At 42.8% G+C, this 25,954-nt stretch overlaps 1 protein-coding gene across 1 annotated transcript in view; it reads left to right on the top strand.

The window, feature by feature from the left end:
• si:ch211-132g1.7 (prostaglandin F2 receptor negative regulator) overlaps window positions 1-25,954 on the top strand; it is a 47,966-nt gene that overhangs the window by 3,054 nt on the left and 18,958 nt on the right. The window contains exons 2-10 of the mRNA XM_034864259.1: window positions 1,810-1,922; window positions 2,604-2,862; window positions 8,051-8,458; window positions 10,540-10,965; window positions 20,923-21,069; window positions 21,182-21,342; window positions 21,631-21,751; window positions 22,859-23,078; window positions 23,170-23,357. Of these exons, the coding sequence (XP_034720150.1) occupies window positions 1,810-1,922; window positions 2,604-2,862; window positions 8,051-8,458; window positions 10,540-10,965; window positions 20,923-21,069; window positions 21,182-21,342; window positions 21,631-21,751; window positions 22,859-23,078; window positions 23,170-23,357 (2,043 nt within the window). The remainder of the gene's footprint in view (window positions 1-1,809; window positions 1,923-2,603; window positions 2,863-8,050; window positions 8,459-10,539; window positions 10,966-20,922; window positions 21,070-21,181; window positions 21,343-21,630; window positions 21,752-22,858; window positions 23,079-23,169; window positions 23,358-25,954) is intronic.

Here is a 25,954-nt window from a genome sequence, read left to right as displayed (position 1 = left end):
AGTACAGTAGGTTTTATGTGGTATGTATTTCATTGGGACTTGTTACTTACTAAAGCAGAAAAGCAGCAGCAGCAGCAGAAGAAGAAGATGAAGCCGTGAAAGCGCACTCTCAGCATGCTTACACACACAACACCAGGCCGACTGCCAAAAACTCAAGTATTGATGGGCCACACAAGCCCAGGACATGTTTTATGGAGCACTTTCTTTTCAAACCCAAGCTGATCCTGGTACAGATTTTTTGTAAAAAGGACTAAGGAAGATTTGATTTTCTACAAAATTCTTCTTTTTTCTGCAGACATTTTTTATGTAAACCGTAATACAAGACCCAAATATATTGCTGTATGACCTGACCATACAACATTTGCTGCAAATTCAGAACTTTGTTCATGTTTGTTGACACATAAAAGTAAAAAAATATTCAGACAGTAATTTGTATGGCTGTAAATGTCAATGTAAATATAATACAGGATAATAATCAATGTACTCTTTGAAGATATATAGATTTGTCTTACGTATCTTTAAGTCATTTTTAAAGTCTTAATACTTTATTATGAAACCAAAATAGTGCTTTCTTTGACATTTGAACAATATTTTTTTCTTTTCTTCTTTTATTAAAAGGAAAAGTACCTGGGGGTGTTTACAACCTGTCTGATCGTCTGACCGCTCGTGTTTCTTGACATGGATCTATTTTTAGAGACGTTGCAGTGTTACCAGTGTGCTCAGCAGTTACTCTAGTACCTGAAGAAGCTGATCTGGTCCCGACATGACAGAAACATGGACGATTCGTGGTCCATGTCTTTATAAAAGTCAGTGTTTCCTCTATCAGTTAAATGATGCCGATTGTTTAATTGATTGGTTGATCTGTGGAATCTTGATCCCCAATCAGGAGAGAAAAATCAGGTGCAGCCCTAGTATAGTCTTCTTTTAACCAAAAGATCTGATGGCCACAGCTAGAGCCCAAAGCTGTCCTTTACCAAAGGAAACCGGTGTCTCAAATGTTAAATATCTCAACACAAGCACCTGTCCCACTGTAAAAGAGGTTTGCCTTTATGAAATGTTCTAATACTGGCAAAATGATTTTAAATTGCTAAAAATAGCTTTTTGTACTTTAAAGATATGGTAAACATCTCTCTGCAGTGAACCTGCAAAGGAAGAGATGTCATGTTCAGCTGTAGTTTATCAGCACACCCAGCAGCATGCAGCATCTCCGCTTCACCTTTCACTGATCTGCAGACGTCGGTGTCAGAGCTCGAGTGTGCAGGCCTGCAGCCTGATTCCACCAAACGAGAAAATAAAGTGCCAGTAAACCGAGCAAGTCTACTGAGCCCAGTCCGACTCGGCTGTGTTGCTACATGCTTCGCCCAGCTGGAATGTCAGAGTTTTACTCTCTCACATATGAAGGAGGAGGAATGGAAACCTGGCGGTTTGATCCAAGCAAACCTCAAAATGTAACTACTAAGCACTACAAATATACAAACAATGTATATTGTATACATAATAAGAGAATCATATATATATATATATATATATATACAGTATATATGTGTGTATGTATTTCACTGTTGGTTTCTGCTTTTGGGAAATCTGCTGGAGTGCTGACTAACATAACCTGTGGTTGGTGTTCTTGGCAAACACAACGATGTGGGCAAGCGGGTGTTTGTGTGCAGAAATGCTCTCTTGTTTTGTTACGTTGTTTTTATTTTATTATTTTACAAATATTGGGTTTTTAAATAAGCAAACTTTGTGTCGGTATCAGCCTTAAAAAATCCTTTATTGGTCGGGCTCTAATATCCTCTCCCATCCCTGAAGGTGGGTGCTGGGCCCGGGTGGTGTCGGTGTCTCCTGGTCCATTAATCCGGGTGGAGGGTCAAACGGTGTCCATCAGATGTGATGTTAATGAGTATAGCGGACCGAGAGAGCAGGTGAGTGTCTTTCACCCCCGGGTGCTGATGCTGCTGTTGTATGAATGTGTGTGTGTGTGTGTGTGTGTGTGTGTGTGTGTGTGTGTGTGTGTGTGTGTGTGTGTGTGTGTGTGTGTGTGTGTGTGTGTGTGTGTGTGTGTGTGTGTGTGTGTGTGTGTGTGTGTGTGTGTGTGTGTGTGTGTGTGTGTGTGTGCACGTGTTTAGTACTACTCAAGGTTTCACAAGTTGTCATCCTGCTTTTAAGTCCCAGAATTCCCTGCAAACAGAGAGCAGTTTAATTGTCATTTGAAATGGCGTGTTTTAGTATTCTGTGTTAAAGAACGAGGGAGGAGCTCCAAACGGATCATGAGTTAGTCCTACTATACTCAAACCTGTTGTTTTAAACAGACAGGAATGCAGGGGAATGCTGGGTAGTCATGGAAATCTGAACATTTGCAGTTGATATCTTTTCTACGGAGTTTAAACAGTAAAGGAAAAGAAGAAGAATGCATTAGAAATAACAATAAAATACAAATAATTGCGGGAATGTCCTCTTGGTAAAATTCATGGTAATGTGCCATGAGATTTTATTTGTTAAGAATGACTGAACGAATGAATGAATGAATGAAGGGAATTTTAAACCAGATGAGGTCACCCAAAACACAACATGGCAGTCATGATGTCTCCACTCTGTCTCTGCAGGATTTTGACTGGATGATGTCCAAGGATGCGAACGGGAAGCGGATGAACATCATTTCCACCATCGACGTCAGCTACTCCGACCCGTTGCTCAGCAAGCGCGTTGCGTCCGGCGACATCTCGGTGGTGCGCCTCATGGACAACGAGGTGGAGCTGAAGATCGCGGAGGTGAAGTCGACGGACGCCGGTTTCTACTGGTGTCAAACCCCGAGCACGGACTCCGTCGTCAGCGGCAACTACGAGGCTAAGGTCCAACTCACTGGTAGGCTATTATTTGTTGTGTCTGTCTGTCTGTCTGTCTGTCTTATATTAAGATGCAACTGAGACTCTGTGTCTCATGATCTATATTCAGTTGAAGAAGCAAAACACTTGTGTGTGTGTGTGTGTGACAGCTATCCTCACACACCCACCGGTTTTAGACAATAACTGGCTTATGATTAGATTTCACACAGACACCATCCACACCCCAACACACTAGTGGTGGGGAGCAGATGTCAGGTGGGAGGACTTGGCTTGTGTCAAATAAGGGCCAGGGAGAGAGGTTTGGACGGGGAAACACAAGAGGCTAAGAGTAGAATACAAATATCATATGAAATCTAATAAAAGCTCCCCACATGTTAAATTACGTGGTTTCTAGTGTTAAACAGTCTGTTATGAGTGGAAACAGTCAATAGATGGTATAGTTTCCCTGATGTGCGTGCCTTTAAGAACCTTACAAACTATGGTAATTTAACCAGCCGAGCACCAAACGTGGAACAAAAATCTAATTCAGTAGAATGAATTGTCCACTATTTCATTAGTCATGTGATTTGAGGACATATTTCCATCTGAGGCAGACCTTGACACCCACCAGACGTGACATTTACACACAAGCGTGTCGCCCTGAGCACACGATTTCATCACCATCTATCTAGTCACCTGTGAAATGATAACCAAGGTATTACATCTCACTGCCTCTACCTGAGTAGAAAGTGCTTGCTGACATTAAATCTGATATTATATTCAGCACCACAATCGGAGCAGCTGCTAAAGACCATAACAGCAGGGAGGGGGAAATAACGATATTATCTGCACGGAGAGCATGAATGATAATAAGGTTCATCAACAACACAACCCGTTTTACAAGAACTTAACTGTCAGGGTAAGTCATCCATTTACAAGTCAAACAAGTAGGGAGATAATGTAGCACCCTACCTGACCCTACTAGTGATATGAGAAAAATCAGATACAGCACTTACTCATCCAACCCTGTCTCATAAAAATATGAAATATTTAGGAGACGGCCTTATCTAATCGGCATGGTCTGATAAGCATACCACTACACAAGAGATCTCTCACTTTTTAACTTCCTGGTTTGAAAGTTAACACATTAAAGTATAACCAAGCAAAAAATAAAAAACTTACAATGATGCAGTTTTTAATTCAAACAACTCATACAAATTTCAATTTCATACCACAACGATAAAGGCCTTTTAGGCAGGTTTATTTTACTAAGGCAAGTCAATGTGAGCTACCGCTGTTGTTTCAAAAGTTAATGGAGGAAAAGGTATTCACATTCATACCAACAGGTTAATGGTCTATATTGGTGTGTCTTTGGCTTATATACACTTCACCAGTGGATGTAAAACTGTTAAATGAAACCACTATCAACTGGTCAGGGTCATTATCACTACAGAATCATTTGAAATGTCTTAAAACAAAGACTTATTACTATCATAAATGCCCCTTTTTCCATCAACATGGTACCTGCTTGACAGTCGACAAATTGAGAGAAAAAGAGAAGAGAGAAGCTGCATTCTCAAGTGCAAGGGGTGTTGCTCTGGTCGTCATTTGACACACACGCCTCCGACCACTCGACCAACAGAGGATGCCATATTTTGTGGCAAGTTCTTTCTTTGTTGGACGTCTTATAGCGGACATCTTTCCATGTGTAGTAAGTATGTAGCGGCGCGTAGGTAGCTAAGGTCGATCAAGTCGGATATGGGCATTAGCTCGCTCTTTCCCCAATTGATCTTATAGCCTGAAAAAGTGCCAAAGGTGTCAATAAGCTGTAATAACGGTGGAATGGAGTTTTTTTTTTTTTTTTAGGGAATAGTGTGATGTCGTCTGTTCTCTATAGCATGAAGTTTAATTGGGGCTATCTCCTGGTTCAATCTAATTTGACTGGCTAGAGATTCAGTGGCTAGGTTGAATAGGTAAGGAGAACACCTGTGGAGACGGAATGGTTGGGAGATGCCGCCGTTGGTTAGTATTGAGGCTTGAGGGTGTGCATGGATAAGTTCTATCTAATTAATGAAGTCCGTACCAAAACCGAAATATTTCAGGGAAGTCGGCGTGTACAGGATCTCCATTCAATATAGTCAAAGGCACAATAGTTGGATCTTACTTGATATTTCAAAAATGTGGCCACTCCACCAGGTATTTGACCTTTGAATGCAGAAGGCAGGTCCCTCGCTCTGTTAAAGGGTCAGTTTGAAATCTATGTGCTACCATCCAGAAACAATCCTTTATTTACTTTAGAATGGTTGACAGACCTTGCTGTGTAGAGTTTGGAATTTGGACTATTTTCTGACCCAGAAACGGAGGAATAGAGAAACTCGTGTTCAGCATTTTTCTTTGAATTTAATTGAGGTTTTTTTTTTTTTTTTCTCTGCTATCAAGTCAGAAATTACCCACACATTTTGGCGCATATTGGATAAAATCCCCTGTTAACCCAAATACTCCACTTTAAAGAAAAAGACATATTCCTGTTTTTTGTTGTTGTTGTTGTTGTTGTTGTTTTATAGGATCATGTTTAAGCTATGAATTTTGCAAATTGTGAGCGATGGAGTAACAAAGAGGGATTGTGTGACAGCAGGTTAGTTAGCTCCATAATGCACCATCATGTTCAGCTGCTCTCTGCTTCCCGGCACGGCTCCCCAGACACCTTGTTAAATTTAGACCTGAATTAACTAGGCAGCGCTGTTTATGCGCGACAGCGCTTGTGTCGTGTGTATGTAGAGCACATGTATTAGCAAATTAGTGTGTTTCATAGTGTACAAAGGGGAGAGTGTTTTGTGTGTGTGTGTGTGTGTGGGTGTGGGAGAGAGAGAGAGAATGAGACGGTCGTTAACAGAGATGATGAGTTAGATTTGTTACTGGAGGGTCTATACCAGTCGAGACTTGGGCACGCACACCCCCCCCCCCACACACACACACACACACCCTGCTCCCAGTGCCCCACTGAGACTATTTGGTTATGTAAGAAACAAGTGAAGTACAGGACGCTGAAGATTTGAAAACTCTTCTCAGCCTAATTTTAATTGATAGAGCAAAACGCAGATTATTCGTCCTGCCTTTCGTTATCTGCCATAGACGCTCGCATCACTCCAGCGCAGCAGCAGTGCTGTGTACTCCTAACTTCCACTACAAGTCTTAGCGTTGTCCAGTCCTGCCTGCAAATCTCTGATTGGCCACTTGTTGTTCGATAGAAAGCCTTTACAGGGACAGTTGGGTGTCACTGGCCAGCCCTCACAGCTGGCCCCATGATGCTTTCTTTTGTCTTTGGGAATCCGAGCCACAGTCAGAACCCTCCTCGGAGTGAAAACAGAGTGATACGGGCTTTGAATGCGTTACATGACAGAATGCTTCTGGACATGGATGAAGTGCCGGTACAGGTTGATGATTTCCTGAAGAATTTCAGCGGATTTCCTGCCAAATCTGACTTGGTGGCTCACACGGTCCTGTCCTGCTGTAAAACCACATCAGTAAAAGTTAATTACCCAAAGCATAAGTTATCAATGCGGTGTGGCTCTGTTTAGAAATCTCTCATCCAATAGGATGTCTCAAAATCCATATTCTGACAGTTATTCATGGGGCAGTGGCATCTTCAATAAATAAAGATTATCGTGCAATATGAGCATTCTAGGTAAAGACACTGTACAATGTATCCAGTATTAAGTTTTCTTTACCATCTAAAGTGGAGAGAACAGTTATTTTTTCCTTCTGTACCCTTAAAGATTGGTCTTTCCCACAGGGCGGGACTTTGCCATGAATGTAATTCCCATAATGCACAGCTCTTCATTCCCAGCCATCTGCCACTTCTTGGATTAATTAGTAACACAACGACAGTCAGCTTCCAAAACTGATTATTTGCATCCCATAAGTGTTTTGCGATGAAACATAAAAGAGTGGAGAGCTGCGGCTACTTTACAGTGTTGATTTTGTGATTATAAGTAGATTATTAAAGCACACTTAAAGTCAGTACCGCATATCTGGACACAGCCCTCAGCTTTTCCGCATGAGTTTCTTTAATTAGTAGCATTTTTGTGTTTTCGTATGCCAAAGATCAAAATAAAACTGAGCCCGTAGTTGTGTTAAGCAATCATCCAGCCTGCCACTTATTATTAACCCCCCGTGTCTTCACTGCAGACATGCCATTCACTAAAGTGTCTGATGTCTGTTCCTTCACTCCATTTTTTTTAATTCCCTCTTGCAGACAGACACAGTGACTCATCAGCCATCATTAAATGTCATAACGCAGCAGATGGTAAAAGTCTCTTTCCGTTAAGACTTCCTCAAACTCTTGCACGAGCCACGTTTAGCAGCCGGACATTTCCCATATCAGAACAAAGCAAAGCCAGACTGCGTTGAGTTTACCTGAGCAGGCACGTCACTAACCTTGATGAAAACTCCTCTGGCTGCGTTTCATATACACACAATCAGAAATGCCCAGCCTTATCTAGAGCTTTCTGTTAAACTCCTACAGCTAGAGACCTTGACAAGAGTAGTGGAGCTTAACCATATCCCAACTTTAAGTGTAACCACAATCAACTTAAGTGTGACATAATGAGTCATCATTATTTATGATTCTGTCACTCCCCCTAATAACTCTTTGACCTATATTTCGGATGAAATATGTTGGGTTTTTTTTATACATTTTCACTCCCTTTTTGAAGTTATTTTAGTTTTTGCACATGCACTTCCACTTTATCGTGTCTGTTTTCAATCAGATATCAGATCTCTCCCTCTCAGGCTCATTTCCTACACATAAATAAAGTTTTCCCCTGCTCAACATCACCGTGTCGGGGTTGGGCTGTGAAGAAGGCAGAACAAAGCATTTCGTACCTTTTTTATTACGTCGTCATTGATTTTTCACCAAAACAATAAGCAGTCGAGATCGGTTTAAACCTATTATTGCGGTACACAAGATCTTCTTGCACACAGCTCAGAATAGGCCTCCGGTAATAGACAATGAAAGAAAAATTGGGAGGAAATGCAAATACGCCGCTGATTTTATCACCAAGCTCTGTACGAGGAACAGCAACGATGAATAAAAAGGGCTGAAAAAGAAAAGAACTATTTTTAATGAGCGAGAGGTTTTAGCTTGTGTGTGTGTGTGTGTGTGTGTTCACCTTGTTACAATGTTATTGTATTCCTTAAAAAATGATTTTGTCTCTTTTCCCCGTCAGTCATCCTCAACACCCTCAAGGTCTCGCCCCAGACCCCGCCCCCAGTCATCTCAGAAGGAAGTGACCTCACGCTCTCCTGCAACGTCACCCGGGAGCTCACCCACTCCACCTACCTCTCCGTCACCTGGTCGGTGAAGAGGGGCGCGACATCGGAGGAGATTTTGACTTTTGGCCCTCAGGGAGACGTGGTCACCGGGGCCAAGTACACCCGGCGCTACGCTGACGGAGGCATCCGATTGGTCCCCGGGAAGAATGGAGTTTTTGAACTGGTGATTTCCAAAGTGACGACGTCTGACGAGGGGATTTATGAATGCAACGGAACTGAATGGACGTACGAAAAGGGAGGGAAGTGGATCAAAATCGTGGAGAGCAAAAAAGAGATGGGAACTGTGGCTGTAACTCCTACAGGTAAGAAAAGGAAAGGCAATCCTCACAGCAGGAGCTACAGTACAAGGATTAACGCACAATCACACGCAGTAAATGCAGTAATATTTACAGTACAACATGAGCTCAGTCCGTCTCTGCTTTGTGACCTTTTATGATTTACTAAGCAGAGTTGTGGACTTGTTTTGGGTTTCTTCTCCTTATTTGGCATTCTTAAAAAGTCACCGCTGCTGTAGGCAACTTAACAGTAGTCGTAACAAAATGCCTAGAGCAGATTCTCTGTATGTTAGGTAGTGTGTGGTATGTTAGGTCGTTTATATGTTGGAAGTATGTCATTAGACCACTAGAAAGGGATTAGTCTAATGTCGGGCTGGATTGTGTGACGTGCAGATTGTTCATTGGCATGATTAGAAAACTTTGGAATTGAGGCTACATTAGCATGATTCTGTTTGCAGTCCATCCTGAATCCGATGTTAGAGGAGTGCAATGCTAAAGCAGACAGGAAGCGTGAGACACGCCCAAAATAGACATGTCTTTGGCGGGTGTTTCAGCCACGTTGGTCGGTGCTTTGTCGCCCAGCCTTCGCTCCGCAAACGTCTCCTCATATCTGTGAGAAAACTTTGAATTCGGTCACTTAAAAAGATAGTAGCAGGTGGTATATCCAGACTTCAAAAGCTCCCTTTAAAACCCTCGGCCTGTCTACATCAGAGGTTTTCCAATTTTGGGGGGCGTGGAGGGAGAGACGCAAGGCGTAATTAGTTTAAAAACTCATTTTCGGAGTCATACCTCAGTCAAATGTGAACGCACAGACATGAGCTAATTCAGCATGCTTTTAATGGTTTCAGACCCTACCCAGTCGAAGTGATCCGGTGCAACATAAACTTGGCATTAAGGGGTTTCCGTCACATCCTTAACAGTGTGCCTGAAGTAGCTGTGCTGTAGTAATACGATGTTGTAGATGCGTACTTTAAAGGGAGCAATAGATAATCCTCAAGTCTCCATTTTGGTTCTTGATTTAAGAAATAAAAGGTATCCTGCACTGGATGTCTTTCCCAGTTTCCTCTGCTACTGTGTTGGATGTGATACTGGGAGAAAATAAAGGATGAGGAGAGAGGGAGGGACGTGGGAGACTGTCCTCTCTGTTGTGTGGCTGTCTTTAGTTTAATGGCACCCTCTCCTCATCCTGTGAGACTTTTTCTTCGGTCTGCCCGGCTCTGTCCCAGGAGGCCCGTGACCCTCACTGTGTGTCTTATTCTGAACTCAGAGAGGCCCCCTACGCTCACACGCTCTGTCTCTCACTCATTCTTTGTGGTTACTGTGGTCACCATATCTTATATCTTTCTAGGCTACCATATCCTCTTTAAGTGCTGGAAAACACCAAGTGGTTTGTAATGAAACCAGAGATGAGCAGTATACACACACACACACACACACACACACACACACACACAGGTCTCGGTCTCAGGTCCATTGTGTGCCAGTCAGTTCATATTGACTTACTGACTTGAGTAAAGAGGATGAGAAAAGTCAAACAGAGTGGGCTTTGTGTCCTTTGTCCTTTTCCAGACACCAAACAGAGTCTCTTACCCACACACTGCTGTCTCGGTTGTTAATGGAGACCGATCCAACTGTTCAAGATGCACCAATAAATACTTTTTTTTTTTTATTAAATAAAAAGTTCTTCTTCAGCATCACTGCTGAGAAGTACACCTGTGCGTTCCTCTAAATCTCTGGCATTTATATATCACACTTTTCTTTATCATGTCTCTGCTTCTCATATCCATCGCAATGGATAACCTTGATGTTACAATGTCTACATTAATGCTGCGCTTGAGTATTATTTTCTAAATTCATTATCATAATTTAAATAGCATTTTGATTAAGTCTTTGAACCTGATTTGAAGTGCACCCTATGACTTACAAAATACCGCTTAAGTGTCTTCTGTGAAGTCCTGTGTTGTCTTTCTGCAGAATAATTAGTAAATTAATAATAACAGGATTGTTTAAATGGTAGGAAAGCACTTTTTGTTCATCTTTAATCTTGTTGCAGTATGTTCACGTAAGGGTGATGTGCCTGATGCTGTCTCTGTCTCCGTCCTCTCAAGGTCAGTCCCTGAGTGTGAAGGCTTCGTCTTCGTCTTCCTCCTCCACGCCCCTGCTGCTCTCCCCCGGCGAGAAGCTGACCCTGGTCTGCTATGTCGCCGCCGACAACCTCCCCGCCCTCGCCCTGGAAGTGACCTGGCTGGCCGACGGCCGCGAAATAACCACCATGGAGCTGAGCGGGGTGGTGATCTCCAACACGTCCTCGAGCGGCGCGCAGGGAAAGCGAGGGGAGGCGAGCCTGGAGCGGACGGGGGTCGGGGAATACAAGATGGGCGTGAGGGGGGTGAGCGGGGAGGACGCAGGGGTGTACGCCTGCCGCGTCCGAGCCTTCATCGAGAAAGGAGGAAGGAGCTCGGGAGGAGGAGGGAGGTGGCACATGGTAGCCGAGAAAACATCCAGCCCTTTAACAGTGAAGGTGGCGCAGATCAGTAAGTGGAGAAAAAAAAAAAGCCTTCTGGTTTGTGTTTCACTTTAAAATGTTTAGATGAAAGAGCTGGAGACATTTGATCATTTGCATAAAGAAGCAGATTTCTACCAGAAAATGAAGTAGAAAATGAAAACACACCGTTGTGTTGTGACCTTATAATGAAATACAGCAATGACATACATTCTCACCTAAAATCTCTATTATTTGTCATATAATTCAGATTTTTGTAATCTAATATGAAGTCAAGTTATGAATGAACAGATTGAATCCGCAGCCAGCTGTTTGACCTTGTAGATATTTGACTGATGGTTTCCGGGGTGATGGTATTAGTGCTCTGGACCGGGTGTTATGGACATGGTCTCCTTAGATTGTAATATTGTGGACATCGTGTTTTGGTTACTAATAATGGAGGCCATATAAGCATTTCTTGTGTGGTCCATAATATTTGATTTGGTCAATATGTATTTGCGCTAGTACTGGAGAGACTTTTGTAATTCGTTGACATTAGAGACATAGAGTTGCTGTCCATTGTCAGCAGCCTTCCTCGAAGACGGCTGTTTGTTTGTATTTGGGGACCGCTTAGTGGATAATTGAAAGAAAATGAGGGGGTAGTAGCTGGAGAGGACCACGTGCATGTAGTTTCTGTATGATTTCATGATTTGTGGATGTGTAACAAGGCTGCGGTGCCACAGTGGAATCTGGAGTCTCAAAGGGAAGCTCTCCTCTAGTCAGCCTGTCAAATCCCGCTGAGAGGACGATTGATTAGTAATGCCTGTCCTGCGCTCTGCTACCTCTGGGTGTGTGTATGTGGGGTGTGTGTGTGTGTGTGTGTGTGTGTGTGTGTGTATGTGTGTGCGCGATGCTCGGATCCCGCCTCTAAAGAGCAGTCGTGTCATATGCAGTCGGCACAGCAATCAATTACTGGCACGGTGGGTAGTCTGTCTCCCTCTTTTCCTGCGTTTTTGAATGTGACATCATGTTGGGAGATGTACTCGGCTTGGCGGATGTGTGGGATATGCAATTAGATATGGAATTAGTTTCTTTCTTTCCTCCTAAATAAACACAATGATAAATATTAGGATGCTCATTCACACCTTTGTTTGTCTGATTTAGTCTCTACAGAAGGATCAGGCCTTTAAGGAACAGTACCAGTAACTGATTAAATGGGATTTTAACCGGTTGAACCGTTAACAGGGAACAGGGTGTAGGCTTTGGGACACGACTTTCTTCGAATTCGGTACGCACGATGCACTAATTAACTCTACGTCTTGGCACATAACGGTGTGAGCATTCCATCTAAAGAGCTTTGGCAGTTGGAAAGGTGTGTCTTTGAGCTCGGACACGCTAGTTGCAAGGGTGGGGGGAAGAATCGATACAGCATAGTATTGCGATATTTTCAGTGGCAATATTGTATCGATACACAGGCGCCAAGTATCCATCTTCCGCTATACCACACCTCACCCATTTTAGCTTTTGACAGAAAGTAGCACTGTTGTGATGGTGATGGAAGGACGGGCAGATTGAGAGGAGTGCTCCGACTGATCAGAACGCCAGCTGCTGTTAGGTCATAGCAGTTGGATTTCTGACAAATTCCCAATGAAATAAAAATAGACATTAATGAATAAATAAACACTTGTTTCATAATTGCTCGGAGTTCAGCCACAGTACTTAATGTAATGCTTTTGGGATTTCCCAGGAAGTTTTTGGGCATATTGACTTTCTAAAAGTTTAGCGTGAGATGAAGTGCCGGTGTGTCATTTTTTATTTTAGGGAAGTTGCAACTACCCTTTTTTGTGGTCTTGTATGTAGAGAAGAAAAGACGGATGGAGTCCAGTGTTTAGAATGGATGCATGCCACATGATATGGACATTAAATAGAAATTAGACAAAATTAAAATATAGAAACTTGTCACTTACTTGTTAATCCCTGAACATTCTGGTTTTAGATGAGTCTGCCATGTTCGCCCCTCTTTCATTAAATAATGTTTGTATTAATTGGTCAGGATATTGGATATGAGGCAAATTAGGAAATGCTTCTTTTGATGGGGACCAATTTCATGATATCCAATTGCATTTTAGAGTTCCTGAAGATTGAAATTCCACAAAATATTCCTTTTTTTTTTTCTACTGTAAAACATTTTGCAGTGGTGAATTGTTTCCATTTTTTTTTATAATAGTGTCTTGTTATTCCATGTGGTTGGGCATCTTTTATTGTATGCATTACACAATAATCCAAAATATATGAATTCATTCATTCATGCTGTCTAAATTCAGAACAGGAACACTTGACAGATATTTCACGACCGGCTGACAGACTGTCATCACTTCCAAACATCTCTGTACTGTGTTTTGGTGCCATTGTCACTTCCTCTCTGACATGGATGGCACATTGTTTGTCTAGCTGTGACTTCCCTACTCGGTGGTCAACAACTTCCTCCGTTTATTTAAAAGCTTTTAAACACAGAAATGGCATGAATCTGACTTAAGGTCCAAGGTTACTTTTCAGAGTTGCACAATGAAATGCAAGTTGTAGCCCCTTCATCCACACAGGACAAACACACATGAAAAAAAACATATATTTTTGTTATAAACTGCACATATATACTTATACACAGAAAGTACTACAGTACATACCATGTCATTGCAATGTCAGTAGCCTAAATTAAAGTGCAAGACTTTGGTTTATAGTAGCATAGTGCAAAAGGTAATAAAACAAAACGTTGGTTACAGGTCCCATGGCATGAACATGTCCCTTTCTATGAGGTTTTTTACATTAACATGAGTTCCCCCAGCCTGCCTATGGTCCCCCAGTGGCTAGACATGGTGATATGTGTAAACCGAGCCCTGGGTGTCCTGCTCTGCCTTTGAGAAAATGAAAGCTCAGATGGGCCGATCTGGAATCTTGCCCCTTATGAGGAACTTTACCATACATAGGACTCTTGGGCAGATGTTCTGCAGAACTAATACCAGTTTTTTTTTCCCCATTTAATTAACCAAGGTAGTTTCAGAATGACAAAACAGGAGGTTAACCCAAATGAGTAATTATCAGTGGATAGCACAAAGTGGTTTCTGGTTGTAGTGCTGTTAACAATCCTACATCCTGTACTGTATGTCAACTGGAGCCTTTATTTAAAATAACAAACATGTTGTACCATCTTGACACAAAGAAATATCCAAAAGCATTAAGGATCCATGTTACATTTAGATAAATCAACCGTGAATAAGTGCACGTGTGTGGAAACTATGTACCTAAACCTAGACTTTCTCCAGAGTGCACACACACACACATGCTTCAAACACCATCTTTGTGTGTGTGTGTGTGTGTGTGTGTGTGTGTGTGTGTGTGTGTGTGTGTGTGTGTGTGTGTGTGTGTGTGTGTGTGTGTGTGTGTGTGTGTGTGTGTGTGTGTGTGTGTGTGTGTGTGTGTGTGTGTGTGTGTGTGTGTGTGTGTGTGTGTGTGTGTGTGTGTGTGTTGGGGGTATGTGGCTGATCTCACTAGTGGAACTCCTACATTGTAGCCTGAGGGTTTACATTCCTTCAAACTGCGTATGCCGACACAGACACACACCATGAGGGCAACATTTCTAATTGACTACAGCTCATATATTTCATCCTCATTCCTCCTCAGTGTGAGCTTTAACTTTGTGTGTGTGTGTGTGTGTGTGTGTTGTCAACCAGTCAGTTCCTATTCTATTGATGTGTGGCCTTGAGGTTGCCCACTCCTCCCACAATGCTTTGCTGCAAAGCCTACCAGGAAGCACAAAAAGTTTGAGAACTTGTTTAGTAACTCCCCACGGCAAGAACACACACACACACACACACTTGAAGAGGGTGTAGCTCCTCTCACCCTTGGCTACACTCCCCCTGTGCGTGCTGTTGTATCAGCTGGAATTGTTGTCATTAAAGGCACTTCACTCAATAAAGGCCTGCCTGTATGTCATGACAGCTCATATGTCTTATTTTTAATAGCTTATCATAATGTTTAATGAATATGTACAACAACATGAGAGTCTGTATAATTTATTCTGTAGTCCACAGCGCTGTGGAGGAGGGTCTGGCCAGTCTACACAGTAAAACGTGCTCTGCTTTATTGGCATTACTTTAGACCAATAACGGTCGTCATGGGTGGTGCTAAGCACCGGACGGAGTCATGGTGCCGCTTTAATATAGCCTCGGGATGGATCTTGTTTTGGTGGAACGTGTACGTTCAGAGTTTGTTTTAGTCGTGCAACAGAAATCTCTGACTGGGCAGATAGTCTAACTAGCGGTCTGGATTTACCCTGCAGAGATCTGAGGACCAGGTAACCAGAGTCCTCAGAAATCCACCGGCGGTTAGAACGCCAACACAAACAAAGCGTAAGGTGACGGACACCCGGCCGACATGAGGAATTTCCAATGGCACCTGAGCACCGGGAAGTGGAACGTCGTGGACATAGACTAGTATAGATATGGCTTTTTACTCATATTCAATTAGTATCAACGGCAGATTGTTTTACTGTTCTAGCGGCTTTTCCGCATCGAGCAACTATGAATGTGGGATACCTAATGGAGATTAGTGTCATTTTTGTTCTCAAGCTGTTGCTTGAAAGGTTTTAACCCATCCCTTTTTACAAACTAGTGTTGTTCTCACCAGTGGTGTTAACATTCAGTCTATTTAAAGTGATCAATTTTTTAATAGTGAACTATTACTTTATAGAATGCAACCAAATGACAAAGACCAGCAGAACCTGAAGGATGGTTATTAACGTGGTGTTATCTATTATTTCTATTAGTTATGGTAACCCTATACCCCCAAAGGTAATCATGACAATTATGATTAGATGGGATTCACCACAGTAGCTGTAGCTGTGGAGTTGTTATAGTCTCTTTATAGTGATTCATATATCATTATTTAATACAGTATTATGTTATGGACATATACCATGGATTGAACAAGGAAATGGGAGACCAAATGGTGACTCATTAAGACCGTGGCAGACGGCTATTTTTTTCCCCCAGCTTCCTGTGTTGGAAAAAAAGGTATAAAAGAGACAGACTGCCTGTTTTCTAGCATAGTCTTACTTTCAATTAGCACCCAGCCATCAGCCAGTAGGTATATGAGGTAAATGTGATCGATCCCAGGCCCAACTGGAGGACTGGCTCGACGTGTCCCAACGCTCCCCTAAGCCGGAATTTAACTTCTGCTTCTTCTTGATCCAGATGAGAATCAACATTTCCGCTTCTGTGGTGGAAAAACAGAAAGCCGCTGAGCCACTTAAACCAGTACATCTTTGTGAAATCACTTGCTCGGAGCAGCAGATTTGGAACCTAACAGTCCAAACCGGGTTTCTCTGCATCCTGACCGGTCTCTTGTTAGGACAGGATGAGGAATTCAGCAATATTAGTGGATCTCTGTGTTCAGCTGCTCCCCCACACTGGGTAAGGTCACCAACTCCAACCCGTTTGGAAATGTTCCAGCATGGCTGATAGGACACTCGGAGACCTCGGTGCACACACCCCGTCAGGAGTGTGTCTCCCAGCTGATCAGCGAGGGCTATAAAGGCACGTGTCTTCATACAGCATGGAGTATAACCACCACGACTTCATATTAAAGCTGCGCTTGTTATTGTTGACTGTTGTTGCGGGCGTGTCCCTTCAAGTATCAGTGACAAAGGCAATTGAGGAATTCCAGTTTGAGCAATAGATCATGAGTTTCAAGACTCACCATGTCCAACACTGCACAGCGGTTTATAATGTTAGCAGACTGGCCTTTTTTTCAACTGTGAAGCGTTATCGTGGCAACTGTTCCTTTTATTTTTACTGTCTAGATGATTGCAAGGTAAACCGTGGAGTTAGGTTACACGGTAATCTACAAGGACTCTGCGCTTGCACGTATTTGAGTGTCATTGAAGTGAATGAGGGACGTGCGTTTGTTCACACTGTGCTAATGGCAGTGATCCTTAGCTTCTTGTAAAATGTTCATTTTGTCATTTTTCTCTATGTATGGGAGTGTCAGCTTGCTGTATGCAGAACAGGTTGGCCATTAAGGTTGTCGGTGCAATTCTCACCTCCAGTACACATGTTGTAGTCCTTGTGCAAGACACTGAATCCCAAATTGCTCCTAATGTGTGTTAAAGTAAGTTGTTTTTTGACATAGGCATCTGTTGAATGTAATCTAAGGGCCTTCAGTAGAGCCCGACCAATAAAGGATTTTTAAGGCCGATACCGACACGAATATTTGGTTATTTAAAATTCCGATATGCCGATATATCGGTCATATATAAATAATATAATCCAGGAAACGCACACGTTACAAAACAGATTTCCCTAACATTAGGTATTTGTAGTTATTTATGAGTTCTTACTAAAATAATATGATAATAATTTGTTTTATTGTCGCAACAAAACAGGGCAACATTAAATATATCAAAGGCCTGATAAATAAAATTTATAAAAATACAAACTATACAACACCTAAATAGTGGTCATGAAACTACACAACATCTACACTCATAACATGGTTGACTGTCCGTTTTTATTTTTGAAATATTCATTTATCAGAGTCATTTACTTGTCAATATAAATGATTCTTCTGATTTCTTCAGTCCTCCTTGCTTTTGTTCATACAGGATTGACTGATGAAAAGCACTTAGCACTTTACTTTCCTAAAGGACACAGTTTAAGACGCTTCCTGCAGCTCTCCAGCAGCTTCCTAAACTCAGTGAAAATGTACCCTTCGGTGAAACAGAAAGCAGCTAAATGAAGGAGGCTGTGCATCGCCACAGGCTGTATGAAACTCCAGTGTGTGGTTTTATGATGTTTAGCATCCAGGCTGTTCGCCGCTCTCCTCTTATAACCAGGGCAGTTTGTCTGTATGGAGCCAATGTTGATGCATGCTTTTCACACTACATCTATTATTTGAGGAGTATTTATTATTCAGCCTTTATATTACATACATGACAAGCTTGGTAAATGTTTGATTTTTGCACACCTGCATCCTGTAGCATGATGCAAAATGTTACATAAAAGGGAGTGCATGTTAATATTTGTCTGATACTGAATGTGTAGAAATGGCTGTCTCTGTTTAGAATTAAGTTATTTGGCAGCCAGGCATGTTTGGTAACCGATGACCGTAGTCAGTAATCCGACTACATTTAGCTGTAATCTGTGACGTAAAAAAAGACCGTGCACCTGTTCAGTGTGTGTCGGCCAGTGCTCGTCCTCCGTCCTGGCAGACACAGAGTGTTGACAAAAAGAGGGAATGGATCCAGTGGCTCGTTCGTATCTGGTTTTCCAATCGCAGACTACACACACGCACACGCCTGCACGCGCCAGTCTGTCTCGCATGTCTTTGTTTTGGCAGAATACAGCATTTTCTTCTGTTTCTGGAAACAGCCGACTCTGCCATGGTTGGGAGTTCAGCTCTCTGGCTATGTGTGTTGCACTGGTTTCTGCCAACAGTAGCGGTTCACTTTCCTCTCCCCTGATTGTTGGCAAACATGTTGTGATGGCGATCAGCCCACCTGTAAATGAGCCGAAGCAAAAAAAACACCAGTTCCAGTGAATGCCGGGCTTCTGGACTGTATGTGTTGGTGTGTGTCCATATGCTACCATATGTGGCCTCTCTTGGCCTTTTTATGATAATAAACTGAATATCTTTAGGGGTTTTGGGCCGTTGGGCAAACAAACCAACCAAGACACTGGAAACAGCAGTTTGGGCTTTGCATCCCTTCTGAGGACATGGTTCTCAATTTGCTGACATTTAAATTGTTTATTAAAAGAGAAGATAATCTGTAAATTAATCAACAATGGAAATGAAATGGTAATAGTGGTTTCCCTGTCTGAACTGAACAGTTAGCGTGTTTTGCTTATGCAGAAAGAATAATGAATGAGATGTGTTGAACGTTTGTCGCCATTTACTGCAAACTAAGAGCCTCTAACCAAGTGCAGCTTCTTAAAATGAACATATGCAGCGCGATGCAGATGAAAGCTCTTGTTTTGGTATTGACATTGACCTATTTTTTTCCTTCTACTGCCTCGTCGAACCACACACTAATAGAGCCTTTTTTTAAATTCTTTTTAAAGCTTGTTTTTACACAAGTTCTGCTCTGCTAAACAACTCGACGGAGTGCAGAATGGCCGCGAGAGCGGCTGAAGCTACGAGCCAGACTCAGTTTTGAGGACATGACATGAGGTCGGCAGCATCACTAACACGGGGTTTGGGGGGGGGGGGGGGGGGGGGGGGGGGGGGGTTGTTATTTACAGATACCGCAGGGTGTTGGATGGCTGTTTGCTTCTCCGGGGCCTGTAGTGCACTTCACACATTTTCTGGGTTGTTATTGTCTGTTTAGTATTGTACTCGTGGTCAGTTTATGTCATGATATGGATCCATCTTTATCTGATTCGGCAGCGACCAGAACCAAGTGGGATGTGTTGATAATCATTTTTTTAAGCCCTAAAAGAACCTGCTAGATCTTAATAAACCATATATGGATAACCTCTGGTTCAATGTTGAGTGCTGTAGCTGAGTGTTTTCTTTTTTTTTTTGTTGCATGATCTTGAATTGTTTTAAAATGTCTGAAATTACATTATGTAGTAATTTTAAGATTTTAAATTAGATTTTATTATAAAAACTTTGTTTCCACAGGAAAACTAAAGACATGAGAGGGGGAATGACATTCAGTTATGGACCGCAGGCAATTTTTATGGGTCATTATTGGCTTGGACACAATATTTAAATGTGTATATGATCCAGTATACTGTGCTTTACTGGTACTACTCATGAACTGGTGACGAGCTGCTCTACTAAACAAGGCAACATGTCAACGAGAGAGGCGCATGGCTAGTTGGCAGAGAAACTTTGTGTGTGTGTGTGTCACAACAGATGGTAACGGTGTATTAGTCAGTGTGTGTGTGTATGACGTCCAAATGACATCACGCAAACCCACTCCTTTGCCAAACACACAATCAGGCACACTCTAGCGTTTCTGCTGTATCTGTGTGGTTTGTGTCAGTGACTACTTGTATGTACAAATGCTGCAAGTGTGTGTGTGTGTGTGTGTGTGTGTGTGTGTGTGTGTGTGTTACATATCTTTCACAGTTAGGCAGGTGGAAGTCTGTGTGTGTGTTTCCTGTTCGTCGAGGCGTGAAGGTGCAATCTGGTTGTCTGACTAAGAGGACCTGCCTCACCACCTAAAAGTAACAGTGTTATGTCAGTTCTATATCTGTTGTCTGGCTCTTTCACTTCGCTCTATTTAAGGACCAAAATACCAAATTTGGGCGCTGACCCAAACACAAAAACCACGTGTAAAATGTCAAGCACCTGTCTGACAGGGTCTCATTTGTAAAGGGAACCAATGATTGTGAGATTGGACCATAAATGAAATGACTACATAGTGGAGAAAGCTGAGCCATAACATGGTTTTACTTTGCAGGACATGAATGCGGTTTTTAGCTCAAAGGGTTTGGGTTGGGCTTTTGTTACATTCATTAGGCCTTGTGTATGTTTTTAGGTGTGTTTCCTAGAACAGAGTGTGGCATGGTGGTTGCAGCTGGCTCGTCCCACCTCATCTCCAACCCCTGTAGGGGTTAGGATTGTGTTGCTACAATAACTGAACAGGATTGTGGCTTAAGTGATTGGCCCTGTTACATTACTTTCATTACATTACGTGTCATTTAGGTGAAGCTTTTATCCAAAGCGACTTACTTACTTACTTACAATTGCTTTATATCAGAGGTGGCACGCCTTTGGATCAACCGATTAAGTGTCTTGCTCAGGGACACATTGGTTGATGTTTTACAGTGGGAATTGAACCCTGATCTCCCACACCTTGTCCACTGGGCCATCACCACCCCTTTCAAAATGCAGTTGGGTTTGAAGGGCTCTCCTTCCCTTAATAGAATTACACTGTTAATGCCTGTGTCTAAATGCTTAAACTATGTAATTACATTGAGTTTAATCAGATTCTTTTTCTACCCAGAACCGAGCTTCACGGTGACCCTTGAAGCCGTGCTGAACCCCAAGATGACGGCCGAACCCACAGAGCTGGCATGCCGTGTCACCAACATTACCCATCTATCCCTGGGAGGCCGACTGGGTGTCACCTGGCTGCACACTCCACTTCCTGGTACTTTCACAGCAGCCTTTGTCAAAAGTCTTTTTAATGCGTTTTTCCACAGAATCATGTAAAGGAATTAACTTAAAACCAGGCTCATTGTTTTCTGCCCCGTCACCTGCAGGCACAGGGGGTGGTCCTCAGACCTCACATTCCATTGGCTCCCTGGACGGCTATGGCAACCTGTTGCCGGGATCGGTGTATTCCGACAGGCTGAAGAGCGGCGTGATGTCTCTCAGCAGAGTCCAGCCCGACACATTTAAACTGCAAATCCTCCGCACTCAGGTGAACAACATGACTGAATATTACTGTAGCTGATGACCAGATTAATAACAACAGAAATATGTCAATTTTATCAGGCTGGTTAGAACAATAACAATACATGTGGTATCATTTTTACCAAAACATTGGGCCAAAATGTCCTTTCGTTAAAAACTGGATTTTTACTATCAATGTTAGTACTTCAGTATAAAACAGTTATTTCCTCCATCCCGAGGTTAACGTTAGATGAGCTCTAATTCCAGCTGAAAATGAATTTAGTAATGTTGATTACTGACTTATTCACGTCTGTAGGAGATTGACATGGGCCAGTATGTCTGCACTGTGTCTGCTTGGAGTGTTAACAGCCAGGGGGACATTGTGAATACTGCCGAGTACCAGAGCTCGCAGCTGGCTGTACGATGGGATACCAAACGTAAGGAAACTTTTCTTTTTCTGCCCTCATCTGTTTGGTTTTTGTCTTTGTGGCAGTTTATGTTATTGAATTATTGAACCATTCTTCCAACCTAAATTTTGAATCGGCAAAATGGGCCTCAGGTTATGCCCAGGCCTCCAACGGATACAAATCTTGTGATAGACATCAGCAACAAAAAGTGATTTTTCTTTTTTTTTGCGCTATGGGAAAATTACTCCAGGTCATATTTCTGTGATTTAATTAGGTACTTTTGGGAGAAATTCAAAAAGACGTAACCATTAACTCACATTCATGATTACGAAAACTCTAAAACACTACCAGCCGGTCCCAGTAACCCTGCTGTTTGGTTTTATGAATAAGCTCTAATGTCTACATATCATTTCCAGACTCCAGAAAATCCTTCAACACAACAGTAGACCTTTTGTCTCAGCCTCTCACATTCCCAATACACACACACACACACATTTCCTCTCTATTACAGTCTTACTTGCTGAGTTTGGTGCCCTCAATTGAGCTAATTGAGCCATGATGTAACGTGTGTGTGTGTCCGTGTGTGTGTGTGTGTGTGTGTGTGTGTGTGTGTGTGTGTGTGCGTCCGTGTGTGCATGTTTGTTTCAATGATGTAATGGCTTATCACTTCCTGTTGGGGATTTCCCCCGTCAGACACTCTTGGGGGGGGGGTTTGAATGGTGTCCCTCTTTAAGTAGATTGTTCGATTGATTAGGGCTGGGGAATATATGGATATTATATCGATATATGAGACTAGATATCGTCCTAAATTTTGGATATCGTGAAATGACACAAGCCTCGTCTTTTCCTGGGTTTAAAGGCTGCATAACAGTAAAGTGATGTACTTTTCTGAAATACCAGAGTGATGCAGACATGTTCTATTATTTGCCATTCCCCACTTAGTCATGATATCCACATTATTGGGGATTATTTATTTAAAATTTCATTGCGTACATGTTTTGTGGAAGCACCAATAGTCAACCCTGCAATACCGCAGCAATATCAACACTGATGTATTTGGTCAAAAGTATCGTGATATTTGATTTTCTCCATATCGCCCAGCTCTATGATGGATTGATTGACTGGTCTTATTTTCAGGTCCCACTCTGAACGTCGTGGCCAAACGCGTCCGTGAAGCCTCAGCGGGCGGTGCTACCTTTGAGATGAGCTGCATCGTGGCCACTGAGAACCTCGGTGAGGCGGGTTACTCGGTGCTCATCCAATCGCAGGACAGCCTGGATGGCAGCGTGAGAACCATCATGAGTCTCAGCCCGGACAACGTCCTACAGCACGGAGGAGCCACGGACCCCAACAGGAGGTCCGTATGTGTACAGTAACAGTTGAACAGGGATGAACTGGAGTCTGCGTTTTATTTTGAAATGTATTCATCGCTCTCTCTGTCCACTCAGAGACAGTCTAGTTCTGACAAAGTCCGGTCCGGCAGAGTTTCAGTTTCGGCTAGCGGGCGTCCAGTTGTCCGACAGGGGGTTCTACTGGTGTGACATCACCGCATGGACCAAACAGCAGGCAGGACAAGCGTGGACAAGAGCCACCAGTGCAGAGTCTAACAAAGTCAGGATCGACTTCCAGGAAAACGGTGGGTCAACGTGTGTTTTGTGTTCACTTGTCCACACAACGTTCAGTGGGTTTCACAAATATAATATTACCTCGTCCAAAACTGAAAACAAGGACTTGCCGTTACATTTCCCTCACAAGTGTTGGGGGGGTTTGGGGGGGGGGGTTGTTTGTTGTTGTTGGCGGATGGCGAAACAAAGAAGGATTCTGAACATGCTCCAGCTGTGAATGTCATGCCTCCGGCCGCTGTCTTCTACAGAACAATGGAAGAAGTGGCTGTTGGTATAATGTGATATTTAGTGGCACAGCAACTAAATGAGGAGAAATTGAAACCTAACAGTTGGATTAGAACGATCCATGTGGCTCCAGTATTACTGTAAAGAGGAACAATGATTTGTCACCCTTAAGAGTAAACTTTCACATGTGAAGTTAGCGTCCTACTCCTTCCTGATTCTAATTGCGTCCCATACATAACCTATTACATTTCTCTTTCTTCTTCCTAAATCAGCTTTTTCTTATGAAGACATTGCGCTCATTTAATGTGTAAAGAGCATAATAGAAGCCTAAGGGCCTTTTCTTGCACCTGGCCCAACACAAAGCAGGACGCAAGTGTTTTTTCTAGGTTTAGATCGACGCATTTGTGCTGTCCAGCGTTTACGTCATTTAAACATCAAATGCACCTGCGCCCATCTGTGCACCCATGGGTGTGCTGGTCTTACAGGGGAGGTGTGTCCGGGGGGAATTCTTTCCATCTTGAGGCAGAGGAAAGTGATCGTGCCATTGACCAACAAAAATCTGATCTAATGTCAATAATGCAGTTATTTTTACGCACTGGTAAAATGCGCCTAAGCACGCACGCACATTATGCTTGTTACACATACAGGGACGTTTGTGTGCAGCAGCACACCAACATGCAAAACATAGATACATTTAATATTACAGTGTCATATGATCTGCTTCCACGATTTCGTCACACACATGCAAATCAGTTTCTTCGGAAAATCTCTCCTTCCTGCTCGGCATATCGTCCATCATAACCGCAACGGGTCAAGGTACAAACGCGCCTGGCTCTTAAAGGGAATGGGAGCTGACGCTCTGATTGGTTTATTGCATGTCATTTCATCCAAAACACACCTATGACTTAATGAAGACACTAAGTCCAACCCTTTTGAATCGTGCGCCCGGCGCACGGACCCATTTTTCCGCCATCAAACTAGCAAAAGTGGATTTGGACACGCCCTTAACACCTGCACCAGTCGCTTCACACCGTGCGCTTGGATAATTAAAAGAGGGCCCTAAATGTTGGGAAATATTTCTAACACTGTAGTAAGATTGAGTAATAATTTAAAGCCATTTTCTCACTTATTTAATCACTTATTCACTTTCATAACAATCTGAACAAACACTAAAGACTAAATGTGAACTATGCTGGAAATCCTGGAGTAACTGTACAAATAGTTATGTGAGCAATGTACATTTCCAGACTACATTCTACACACAGCCTCCACCCACACAGTGTTAATGATAACCAGCATAAATTGTCTAATAACGTGCAAGAAACAAAGATGCACTCGCACACACACCTTAAGCCCTTTGACGCCCACCACAGCCATTGGCCTACTTAACTTTCTTTGATCGGACTGTGAAGTGGGAGACTGGAGGTGGAACAAGGATAGAAGGAAGAGGAGGGAGGCGACAAGAAGGATGACAAAGCGAGGGAGGTGGGGAAGTAGGAGGGAGAAAGGAAAAAGGTAAGGCGGAAAGGGGGAAGTGGTAACAATTTGGAGCGAGAGGAAAAGGGGAAAGAGTGAGGAAAGGGACAAAAGAGGAGGGAGGAGCAAAGGCAGTATAAATATATACAGTAAGAATAGATGGGTGAGTAAGAAAAGGTGGAGGAAGATGGCAAAAGAGCAGGATAATGAGAAGAGACGGTGCACAGAGGAGTCAGAAGGGGGGAGACTAGGAGAGAGAATGTGGGTGAGCGAGAGAAAGGGAATATGGGGGGTTGAAGGAAGGATGACAGGGCAAAAACTGGCAAAGGTTTTTAAAACAAGCGTTAGAGTGCTTCACAATAAATGTCTTTAGCAGAAAATATGGAGCACCAAGGTGTGTACAAGAACAACAAATAGATGACAGAACACGAGCAAATAGATGAGTATTGACATTTGTATATAAGATATTTTTGTTGAGGTTTTAAAACTAATTTGTTGTTATCTTTGGATTACCAATCGGCTTCAAAAGTCCAGAATCTATTGAGCTCTCTTCCCTGTATCCTCTCTCCTTCCTAAACATTACGATGATGCACATGTTTGATAGAAGACGGGCTTTAGCATTCCTCTTCAACCATCTGAATGACGTTTGTAGGAGGGGAGAAAAAGCTTAAGACTGAGGGAGCAAAGAGATGGTGCAGAAAGAAAGAGGGATGACAGCAGCGGAGAGACAGATGGACTGAACACTATCTTCTATCTTTGGGGAGGGAAGCAGCCCTTGAGCATTACTTCTTCTTTCTCTCTTTATAACGCGCCGTTTTTCCTCCCCCGTCCTCTCCACCATCTTTTTACTCTCTCACCCACACTGTCTTCCTCTACCTCTCTTGCCCCCACCCCCCCCTTCTCTCTC

The sequence above is a fragment of the Etheostoma cragini genome, chromosome 24, assembly GCF_013103735.1.
Source record: "Etheostoma cragini isolate CJK2018 chromosome 24, CSU_Ecrag_1.0, whole genome shotgun sequence".
Lineage (NCBI taxonomy): Eukaryota > Metazoa > Chordata > Actinopteri > Perciformes > Percidae > Etheostoma > Etheostoma cragini.
The sequence above is the reverse complement of the archived record's forward strand: the minus strand, read 5'-3'. Positions and strand labels throughout refer to the sequence as shown.